The sequence below is a fragment of the Microcaecilia unicolor genome, chromosome 2 (assembly GCF_901765095.1).
Source record: "Microcaecilia unicolor chromosome 2, aMicUni1.1, whole genome shotgun sequence".
Classification (NCBI taxonomy): domain Eukaryota; kingdom Metazoa; phylum Chordata; class Amphibia; order Gymnophiona; family Siphonopidae; genus Microcaecilia; species Microcaecilia unicolor.
The window spans coordinates 120,978,335-120,990,692 of NC_044032.1; the positions used below are offsets into that span (position 1 = coordinate 120,978,335).

Consider the following 12,358-nt stretch of genomic DNA (forward strand, 5'->3'; position numbering starts at 1 on the left):
AACTAGAAGGCGGGGGTGGCATATGGAGGCTGTTCACTTTAAGTGGTCACCCCCAGCTAAAGACAAGATGCGTCAGTAGTGGACGCCCAGGAGGGAGTGGAAAACAAGAAAAAGGATCTGCAGAAGCTAGAAGAATGGTCTAAGGTTTGGCAATTAAAATTCAATACGAAGAAATGCAAAGTGATGCACTTAGGAAGTAGAAATCCACAGGAGTCATATGTGTTTGGCGATGAGAGTCTGATATGTACAGACGGGGAGAGGGATCTTGGGGTGATAGTATCTGAGGATCTGAAGGCGACAAAACAGTGTGACAAGGCGGTGACCATAGCTTGAAGGTTGCTAGGCTGTATAGAGAGAGGTGTGACTAGCAGGAGGTGTTGATGCCCCTGTATAAGTCGTTGGTGAGGCCCCACCTGGAGTATTGTGTTCAGTTTTGGAGGCCGTATCTTGCTAAGGATGTAAAAAGAATTGAAGCGGTGCAAAGAAAAGCTACAAAAATGGTATGGAATTTGCGTTACAAGACGTATGAGGAGAGACTTGCTGACCTGAACATGTATACCCTGTAGGAAAGGAGAAACAGGGGTGATATGATTCAGACATTCAAATATTTGAAAGGTATTAATCCGCAAACGAACCTTTTCCGTAGATGGGAAGGTAGTAGAACTAGAGGACATGAAATGAGATTGAAGGGGGGCAGACTCAAGCAAAATGTCAGGAAGTATTTTTTCACAGAGAGAGTGGTGGATTCTTGGAATGCCCTCCCGCGGGAGGTGGTGGAGATGAAAACGATAACAGAATTCAAAAATGCATGGGACGAACATAAAGGAATCCTGTTCAGAAGGAATGGATCCTCAGAAGCTTAGCCGAGATTGGGTGGCAGAGCCGGTGGTGGGAGGCGGGGCTAGTGGTTGGGAGGCGGGACTAGTGCTGGGCAGACTTCTACGGTCTGTGCCCTGAAAATGGCAGATACAAATCAAGGTCAGGTATACACATAAAGTAGCACATATGAGTTTATCTTGTTGGGCAGACTGGATGGACCGTACAGGTCTTTCTCTGCCGTCATCTACTATGCTACTATCCTGCTTATTTTTGAAGGAGAAGGGCACCCATCCTTCTGACACAAATCGGGAGATGGGCGTCCTTCTCCTAAGGTCGCCCAAATTGGCATAATCGAAAGCTGATTTTGGGTGTCCTAAACTGCTTTCCGTCTCAGGGACGACCAAAGTTCAAGGGGGCGTGTTGACAGTGTACCAAAGGCAAGACAGGGCGTGGTTAACAACAGATGGGCGTCCTTGGCCAATAATGGAAAAAATAAGGTAGTCCCTGACGAGCATTTGGCCGACTTGGTCCCTTTTTTTCACGACCAAGCCTCGAAAAGTTGCCCGAACTGACCAGATGACCATCGGAGGGAATCGGGGATCACCTCCCCTTACTCCTCTAGTGGTCACCAACCCCCTCCCACCCAAAAAAAAAATTAACACATTTTTTCCAGCCTTTATGCCAACCTCAAATGTCATACCCATTTCCATCACAGCAGTATGCAGGTCCCTGGAGCAGTTTTTAGTGGGTGCAGTGCACTTCAGACAGGCGGACCCAGGCCCATCCCCCCCTATCTGTTACACTTGTGGTGGTAATGGGAGCCCTCCAAAACCCACCCGAAACCCACTGTACCCACATGTAGGTGCCCCCCTTCATCCCTAAGGGCTAAGTAAGGTAGTGGTGTAGAGTTGTGGGTAGTGGGTTTTGGGGGGGTTCAGCACACAAGGTAAGCGAGCTATGCAGCTGGAAGCAATTTGTGATGTCCACTGCAGTGCCCCCTAGGGTGCCCGGTTGGTGTCCTGGCATGTGAGGGGGGACCAGTGCATTACGAATGCTGGCTCCTCCCATGACCAAATGCCTTGGATTTGGTCATTTTTGAGATGGGCGTCCTCGGTTTCCATTATTGGCGAAAACCGAGGTCGCTCATCTCTAAGGCTGACCTAAATGTCAAGATGGTCGACCTAAATGTCAAGATTTGGGCATCCCCGACCGTATTATCGAAACGAAAGATGGAAGCCCATCTTGTTTCGATAATACAGGATGCCCCGCCCCTTCGCCAGGACATCCTTAGAGATGGGCGCCCTTAAAGATGGGCACCCAATTCGATTATGGCCCTCCACATTACTATGTTGCTATAACTCCCCCCAAAAGCCCTTCCTCCAGGTTACAGATCACTAACAGATTAGCAATTTTATATTTGAGTTCTTTCAGTATCCTGGGGTGCATACCATCTGGTCCTGGTAATTTATTACTCTAATTTGTTGATTTGGCTCAGTATATAGACAAAGGTTGGTGTCTAAAAATCAGGCACCTCTTTGGCCGCCAGCATGGGGTGGGGTCTGAGAGAGGGATGGGGGAGCCTGGGCCCCCGAGGCCCCCTGTAGCTAAGCCACTGGTATGTCTTCCAGGTTCACTGAGATTTCTTTCAGTTCCTCCACATCGTCACCCTTGAAAACCATTTCTGGTACAGGTAGATCTCTTACATCTTCTTCAGTAAAGACTGAAGCAAAGAATTCATTCAGTCTCTCTGCTATGGCCTGGTCCTCCCTGAGCACCCCTTTTGCTCCTTCTAGCTACGGGCACCACTCTGTCACACTGTTTTGCAGCCTTGAGATCCTCAGACACTATCATCCCAAGATCTCTCTCCTGGTCTATGTATATCAGCTTCTCGCCCACTGGCATATACAGCTCCTTTGGATTTTTAGTCTCTAAGTGCATCACTTTGCACTTCATTGCATTAAATTTTAATTGCCAAACATTTCTAATGTTTTCAGATCTCTTCTCATGTTTCTATTCCCTTTGGTGTGTCCACTGTCTTGTGAATCTTCATGTCATCTGCAAAAAGACATTTTTCCTTCTAACCCTTCAACAATGTCACTCACAAATATATTGAACAGAACTGGCCCCATAACCGATCCCTAAGTCACACCACTTATCACCTTTCTTTCCTCTAAGCAAATTCCATTTACCACTAGCATTCAGCTAGAAGGATCACAATTTTCTGGAGGCAGCAAACAATACCACACACAAGGAAGGTGCTTCTTACCATACAAAATCATAACTAGTTTTATATTGATTAGTCCACTGTAAGACTATTTATCCTGTACAGTCTTGATTATCCAACCTTTGCTGATACGACCATCTGGCATATCCAACAGACCCTCGGTGATGTCATGCCGTTTCTCTTTCCGTTTTCCAAACCAGGGACCCTACTTTTACCACAGCTGTGAGTCAGGACCCTGCTTTTACTGCCTTTGTTTCTGCATTGTTTGACGGGTTACCGTTATTTTCCGTATTATCCGACTTTTCATTTATCTAACAATGGGTCAGTCCAGATTAGGTCAGATAATTGAGATTTTACGGTATAAAGTTTAAGTCCTACAAACTGTGTCTATTCAATATGATTTTAGTTCTTAAATGAAAGAAAGTACTTCTGTGCAAGCAGGACTTGGGGCACATGATGATCTTAAGGTAGCCAAACAGGTAGAAAAAAATGACAAAAGCATTGAGAGAAGAATGGCCAATAGGAAAAAAAGAGGCAATAGTGCTTCTGTATAAGACTGGTTAGACTTCATTTAGAGTACTGTGTACAATTCAACAAGATATAAACAGGATGGCATCAATCTAGAAGGCAACTAGTAAAATGGTCAGTGGTCTTCAGCATAAGCATTTGGGGACAGACTTAAAGACCTCAATATGCATCTAACTTCCCCTACCTGGGATCCCAACTCTGGAATGCTCTACCCAGATACATTCGGTCAATTAGTGAATATCTTCCCTTTAGGAAACTACTGAAAATCCATCTATTCAAACAGGTTTACCCGAATGACCTGACATACCATAAGCAACCCATCTATTTACCGGTTCAACTAATCATTAACAACAATGACTCAGAGAATATCTCCTACTAACCTTTTTACCCTCCATGCTCTTCCCGACTTCTCCTTTATCACCCCACCTCTTTACCTATCCCTATCCTTTCTCTCACACCTCTTCTATCCCATTTACTCCTTGTTCATTTGTCCTATCACATACCTCCTTTGTTGATTCTGATACTACAGATTTTATTCGCTTGTTACTATGTAAGCTGCATTGAGCCTGCGATAAGCGGGAAAGCGCGGGGTACAAATGTAATAAATAAATAAATAAATAAAATATGTAAATGTTAGAAGAAAGGCAAAAGAAAGGTAAATATAGAGAAATTTAAATACCTCTATGGTATAAATGCACAGTGCTGCGTACGTCTAGTAGCGCTTTAGAAATGATAAGTAGTAGTAGTAGTAGAGTCTCTTTCAATTGAAAGGAAGCTCTAGAATGAGGGGGAGACAGTGAAACACAACCCCTTCACTGATCCCTGGGTGATTCAAAATGGACCCAGCAGTCTCTCTCCCCACTGCTAATACATATCACCACCATGATGTTCAATCCTTTGCTTTTCCAAACTGGAATTCCAGTTAAGCAGCTCAACTGCCAAAACATGTATAAGCAGCCAATAATGTTTTTAAAACTTTCAAAACAAGATTCTTGTTTAAATTTTTACTCTAGAGATCATCTTATAAGGAAGAACAGGGCCAGTCTTAGCAATTGCAGGGCTCTGGGCCAGTGGCGTTCCTGGCCTGGATGGCACCCGGTGCGGATCGCCGATGCGCCCCCCCCCCCGGGTGCAGCGTGCCCCCCCCGCTACATGATACCTCCCCCCTCTGGCGAAATGACCCCCCCCCGGGTGCACGCTGCTAGGGGGGTGCCGTGGCGCGCGCCTGCTCCAAGTTCGCTAACTTCGCTCATTCGCTGCAGCTTCCTCTGCCCCGGAACAGGAAGTAGCCTGTTCCGGGGCAGAGGGAGCTGCAGTGAACGAGCGAAGTTAACGAACTCGGAGCAGGCACGCGCCGCGGCACCCCCCAGCGGCGTGCACCTGGGGCGGACCGCCCCCACCGCCCCCCCTTGGTACGCCACTGCTCTGGGCAGACCAGTTCGGTGAGCCCCGCCCTCCTGTTGACAAGATACTTTTTTAAATTATTGAAAAAGAAATTATTTATGAAATTTCAAATAAAGACAAATCAAGCAAAACTTGTACAGAAAAACTGATTCAAATACTAAGCACAATGCTATCAAAGGAAACCTAGTATTAAGCAATGAAAATAACCAGAAATTATTCCGTTCAAGTCCACTACAATTAGGAGTTACAATTTTCATTAAAGAAAAACACAAAACCCTGTTATATCTAAATTAAAACAACAAAGCCAAGCCAAACAGGGAGCTGTGTCTGGTGCCTAAAAGGGTGATCCTAATTGGCTGCCCAGTGTACTGCTCACAAGCTGCTGGACCAGAGTGTGAAGCAAGTTGCGTGGCTGTGCAGGTTAGATCAGTGGTTCTCAACTGTTTTTCTTTCAGGACACACCTGATGGATGACACTTGCATATATGACATACTGCACATGTGACCACCATGGAGTTACATGTGACACCATACAAAAAAAAGTTGAAAAGTGTAAGTTTCACCTTTCCTCCATTTGCAGACTCAGGTCACAATAGGGCAATAGGAGATGAGTGAGTTGGAAGAGATAGTGGGTATGGGGTGTGAATAGTGATTGATGATATATGTGAAGTCTGTGTATGTTTATCTTCAGGATTGAGGTTAGTTATTATCTCTGGGGGGGGGGGGTGAGTTGGATGTGAGGGTATGGAGTGATCGGTGTGTAGTGTGTAAGGGTGCTGGGGTGTGTGAGTGTATGTGGGGGATGAACATGTAAGTAGGTGTATGAGTGGGATGGGAGTGTGTGAATGTGTACATGGGAGGATATGTATCTGGGAGGAAGTTTGGGGTTGGGTGGAGATGGATATGTAAGTACTGTGTGTGTATGTGTGTGTGTTGGGGGGGGGGGGAATGTAGCCTTCTTTCATGTGTACTGCACTCACTCTGTTCCTCCCACCTTCATGAAGTCTTCCCTCTCTTTATTCTATGCCACTCTCCCTCCTACTCTCCCCACCCTTTCCTGCCACCCACCTCTCTTCCTATCTCTTTCCTGTTACCTTCCTTTCATTTCTTGTACTCTCTCCTGCAACTGAGGTAGGTACATGTTGGGATTGTGTGTAACTGTGAGCATGCAAGTTTCTCTTTCCTTATACCTTTACTCCTTGTCCCTCTCCATTCCCTGTGTCAATCCCCTCCTGCCTGACATTCACCCATGGGCTCTCCTTCTCCTTCCCCTGCCTTCTGACCTTGCACTCTACTTTCCCTGCTATTCGTTCCCACTCACCCCCTTCCTCTCCCTTCTTGCACTCTTTTCCTACTTGCTCTGTCCCCCAAGCACTCTCCATCTACTCTTCTCTCTCCCTGCACTTTTCCTTTCCCTTCCTTGTGAATAAAATATACAAAATTTAAGTAATTTATTGATTGGTACAAATAAACTGTAAAAATAACATCAATTTAATCAACCTAACAAATCAAACGTGGCCATGTATTAGCAGTCTGCTTGCATTGAGGGTACATGCATTTTATTTCTCATATCTGTCTATTCTTTTGTCACATTCCTCTTGTTGGCATTTCCCCCTCAACTCAGTCCCTCTGTCCATGCTCAGCATACCCAACCTGATCTTGCTTTTTACTCCCCACTCAGGTACTCTATTGCCTCCCACTCAATCCCACAGTCTCCCCTCTTCCTCCAAGTTCTCATTCTTACATTCCTCACTCACCCTCCCTATACTCAGCCTAAATCCATACATTTCCATTCCCAGGTATCATTCTTCTCCATATTTTTTCCTTTTTCTAATCTACTTCTCCTCCTCCTCTTACTCTCCACACTCCTGCTCTTCCAGTCCTTTCTTGGGTACCCCTTCTCCCATAACCAGGTTGCTTTCTTTTATTTTTATTTAGAACATTTATAAACCGCTCTCATACAATTTTAGGCAATTTCCAATTCACATACATAATAAAATCGTTACAAGGACATACTACTCTTGAAACACAATATAAAAAAAACAAACAAACAAAAAACCAGATAAAAGAACCACAGTCCTTAATTGTTACCACAGGCTTCTGTAAACATTTGAGCCTTCAAACATTTTCTAAATTGATCAATAGAACAAGTTTTACGCATTTACACAGTCTCAGGTAAAGCATTCCAGAGCACAGGTCTTTCTATACAAAAAATGGAGGAATGATATACATCTAATCTGACCTGTCAAAAAGAAGGAACTTCTAGATACAATTTACTACCAGATCTCAAAGGTCTTGTAGGCATATGTATTTTCAACGAATTAGACAAAACTGATGAACCATTATCATTTAAAGCTTTGTAAACCAAAGCCTAAACCTTAAACTTGATCCTCTAAACAACAGGGAGCCAATGCAATTCTTGAAAGGCAGGAGCAATATGATCAAATCAGGATAAGTTAATCAGAATTACAAAGCTGTAATGCGGGTAACCCCAAATAGGAGGGCATTACAATAGTCCCATAAAGGTATGATAGATGCCTGTACCACAGTTCAAAAATTTGAAGATGACAAAAAGTCTTTCATCCTATGTAATAACCTAAGTTTAAAAAATACTTTTTGAATAGTAGATTTCAATTGTTCATTCATAGACAAAGCCAAATCAATCCAGACTCCTAAATATTTCAAACAATTGACAACTGGAATTTTGAGATCATCAAGCACAGAATCATCATAGGAGTTGCTTTACCAGACAAAAACAGAATTTGAGACTTAGACTTCAGATGATTTACAGTAAGCCAATTCCTAATTGTTTGAAGGCAGAATTGGAAAGCCTTTTCAGTTGTTGAAGTAATAGGAAAATAAAATTGTAAATCATCAGCATATAAACAAAAATGAACACACAAACCAGATAATAATTGACAAATGGGACTAATGAAAGTGTTAAAAAGACTGGCCGAAAGTGCTGATCCCTGTGGGACACCAGATGAGTATCGAACCAGTCAGAAAACTGATCTTCAAATTGAACTCTAATCTTTCTTTGTGACAATCCCCATTCTCCCCTCATTACCTGTGCCCACTCATTTACTTAAGATCTCCCTCAAAATCATCGTCCCCATACCTCTCTCCCTGCCCTCCCTTGCTTTCTTCTGAATCAGTGAACCCCTTCTGTTTCCTCTCAAGACATCTATTTCTCCTTATCCTATTTCCCAAGTCCTACTAAATCTCCAGTCCCCACCCTTGAACAACATTCAACCCCTCAAAACCAAATCCTTTCTTTGTCTCTGCCAATTTCTCACTTAACTCTCCACTCAGGCTCAATAGTCACCGTTAAATACTGAGGGGTAGATGCATCAAGCAAACGTAAAAAAATCAGAAACGTAAAAACCTTTACCGAATCTCAAATAACGAAGCATGCTCCAAAAACACAGCCCCAAAAGGTTTGGTGCGGTATTGGAAAGAACGATGCACTAATCCCCGTTGGTAATCGGCTCGTAAAGCATGCGCAAAGCAGCCAAGCGTTATGCTGGCTGCTCTGCGCATGCCAGAAACGTAAGAAAAAAAAGAAAACACAAACACGTGGCTCCCCACTTTCCCCTGCATGTCTCCACAAACATTAAAGGATCGGGAGGGGGCAAAGGCGCTCATCAGCAGCGTCCTGTATGGACGGCCTGGCCTTGCCCCCCCCCCCCACCCCGAGGTCCCCGCTGCTCCCCGCTGCTCCGTTTGTGAAATAAAAGCTTTTAAAAATGAAACCTTTGCAGTTGCTGGGCTCCCCCTCCCTTCCTGTGTCTCTCTTCTTTAGTCGGCAATGCTCCGCCTCCTGCCCTCCTCCACCTCCGTGCCTCGCCCCCCCGATTTCGTCCCCGCCGCTCCCCCCCCCACCGGACCCCCCCTCCACCATAATGGCCGGTGCAGCGCCTCTCACCTATGTTTGAAGGCGCTGCACAGGATGGATCAGCTATTCTTTAGCTCTTCTGTCTCCTCCGATGTCTCCTTTTTCTTCCTGTATCCGCCCTCCTCTGACGTCAGCTATCTACGTAGATAAGTGACGTCAGAGGAGGGCGGACACAGGAAGAAGAAGGAGACATGGAGGAGACAGAAGAGCTAAAGAATAGCTGATCCATCCTGTGCAGCGCCTTCAAACATAGGTGAGAGGCGCTGCACCGGCCATTATGGTGGAGGGGGGTCCGGTGGAGGGGGGGAGCGGCGGGGACGAAATCGGGGGGGGGGGGGGGGGGCGGGGCACGGAGGTGGAGGAGGGCAGGAGGCGGAGCATTGCCGACTAAAGAAGAGAGACACAGGAAGGGAGGGGGAGCCCAGCAACTGCAAAGGTTTCATTTTTAAAAGCTTTTATTTCACAAACGGAGCAGCGGGGAGCAGCGGGGACTTCGGGGGGGGGGGGGGGGGCAAGCAAGGCAAGGCCAGGCCGTCCATACAGGACGCTGCTGATGAGCGCCTTTGCCCCCTCCCGATCCTTTTTTAATTTAGTTTCCTTTTTTATTTTAGGCACAGGGAAGCAGGGAGCCACTTTTCTTTTAAAACATGCCAGCAATTTGGTTTTTCATCGTGCAGGGGGCAGTGGGGAGATGACAGCTCAGGCTTTAACGACAGGTCTGAGCTGACGTTAAATTTCTGGTGGTAAGTGAATCGTTGCTATCGTCGGTATGGTTAGTGCATTCCGAATTGTCTACATTTCAATGGTAGTTTCTCATTTGCATTCCAGTTTCGTTAGCTGCTACTGCCGTCGAAAAATAGGCTTTAGTGCATGGAAAGGATAGGAAATTCTTCCTTAAGGGCTCATTTAACGATGAAAAACGTTTAGTGCATCTGGGCCTGAGTGTGTCTATATACGTGGTTGAAATGACTGATTTTGAAACAGTGATCCATGCTTAAAGGAAGTTGCATGCAAATGAGATGCATGGATAGTCTGCAAGTGGCTTGGTAGGGAAAGCACCTAGCACATGCGCATAGCAATTTTGAATAAAGTGTCGATGTTCTACCCATGCCCGGGGAAAAAAAGGTAACCACCACATCATAGGCATGCATCCAGTGACATCACATGGAGTTTCCTTTTATTTCCTGCAACTTTTTAACACTACTGTTACATGCGGGACAGACACACATATAATGAACGCATGTGGCACATTTTACACACATGTGCAGATAGTATTAAAAAATGCAAGCAGACTGCTCCACCGAGAAGTTGCCTTCATGCAACAGCTCCAGACCTGCTGGAACATTTTGAACGTTAAAGTAGGCGCTCATTTCTGTGCATCACACGGAATGCTCATTTTAATAACAATGAGCTCATTGTAATATATTTGCATAGGATTATTGGTAGCTGCTACTGTGAACGGTACAAGCGACGCAGAACACCTTTGTGCATTAGATGCTGAAGAACATGCATCCTAGACCAGCTATAACCAGTCTAAAGCACTGTAAGCTTTGAGCATTGGGGACCCAATCCCCAAATTTCTGCTTTTCTATTAAACAACCCAGTTCTTGCTGAACCACCCCCAAAATGTGCATCCTTCCTTTCCCTTATATCGGTGCTCTAGCATGTACCACCTGCTTCTCTTACTTATTCTCTGACCTAGCACATTTTTTTTCTGTTTTCTTTTGTGTGAACATCTTACTTTTGTACGACATCTGCAGTGACTTCTCCTCTGTATACTGGGAGCCAAGACTGATGCACAAGTTCACAGCTGTCTCAATTTGACTGCCCCTATTGGACCAACTGTTCACTTGTCTATTAGATTGTAAGCTCTTTGAGCAGGGACTGTCTCTCTTTGTTAAATTGTACAGCGCTGCGTAACCCTAGTAGCGCTCTAGAAATGTTAAATAGTAGTAGTAGTAGTAGCTGTCATGGGGCCCTGCAGGAAAGCTGTAATTTCCTACTGTATGAGTTTGCAGGACAGACACAGTTCCCTGGTGCATACCCTCGCAGCCATGCATGGCATGACCTGTAGGAAGTCTCACAATCACCATTTATTCTCCCTCTCTGCCTGCATATGAGCATGCTGAAAAATCATGGACACACATGGCTCTTATGCAGATCTCATGATGAATGAGGCCAGCATCACAGCCAAGCCTGCCTGCACCTTTTGAACAGGTTCATGTGCAGGCAGAGAGGGAAATAAACGATGGTTGCAGGAGTTCCTATAGGCCGTGAATAGCTGTGAGCGTATCTCCCTGTGCTTCACAATACAGGCTGAGAATCACTGGGTTAGAGAGAAAACTGTGCGGCGGTTCCCATTTCCAAGACTGGCAGTGGACACGCCAGGGCAGCGGGGACCCTGAGAGCATGAATCCCTATGCGGTTGCCCCTGTGGCCCCCGCCTAATAACGACCCTGAGAAAGAACTTACCAGAATTTAAGCATTCAGCTAGAATGAGCACAATTTTCTGGAGATAGCAGGCAATACTACACAAAAGGAACATACTTTTTACTAATACAAAATTGTAACTAGTTCTATATTAATTGATAAATCCACAGTACAGCTAATTTATCCTTGGTAGTATAAAGTTCTCTAGAGCTAATTAGGATAGCTCTTAAAAAGTCCCACAAAATTTGTCTATTCAATATGATTTTAATTCTTTCCTAAATGAAAGTATGTATATCTATGTGTGTGAGAGAGAGAGAGAGAGAGAGTGTGTGTGAGTGAGTGAGTGAGTGAGTGAGTGAGTGTGTGTGTCAGACCAATGGTCCATCTAGCCCAGTATCCAGTTTCCAATAGTGGTCAAGCCAGGTCACAAGTACCTTGCAGAAACCCAAATCGTACCAACATTCCATGCTACCAATCCCAGGGCAAGCAGTGGCTTCCCAATGTCTGTCTCAATAGCAGACTATGGACTTTTTCTCCAGGAACTTGTCCAAACCTTCATCAAACCCAGACATGCCAACCACTGCCACCACATCCTCTTGCAAAGAGAGTTCCAGAGCTCAACTATTTGGTGAGTGAAATTATAGATAGATAGATAATTAGATAGATAGATTTGTATCTAACATTTTCTAGATAATGATGAGCTGTGGTATATATTCTCATCTATTATTCTGGTATACTTAACTTTACACTCTCTAACAATATTCTGTACTCCTTTTACAGTGTAAGCCGCATTGAGCCTGCCTTGGGTGGGAAAGCGCGGGATACAAATGTAATAAATAAATAAATAATAAATAAATACCTATTCTATCACTATTACTCATGATATATTGTATTCTATCTTTGAAACCTTGACAAGCTAGCCTTAGCACTGATGTAGCTGTAAAGGGCTTTGCAGAGACACTTACTGTGAAAACTTTTTCAGGCTGCCCACGAGCTCTCATGTTGGTATCATGGATTTGCTTGAGAATCATCCAGGCCTCATCATGTTTCCCGTGCTGT

At 44.8% G+C, this 12,358-nt stretch overlaps 1 protein-coding gene across 2 annotated transcripts in view; it reads right to left on the reverse strand.

Annotated features, from left to right (window-relative positions):
- The window catches only part of SV2C (synaptic vesicle glycoprotein 2C), a 239,217-nt gene that overhangs the window by 45,359 nt on the left and 181,500 nt on the right, over positions 1–12,358 (reverse strand). For both annotated transcript variants that reach the window (XM_030192297.1, XM_030192296.1), the window contains exon 5: positions 12,265–12,354. In XM_030192297.1, coding sequence (XP_030048157.1) covers positions 12,265–12,354 — 90 coding nt within the window. The remainder of the gene's footprint in view (positions 1–12,264; positions 12,355–12,358) is intronic.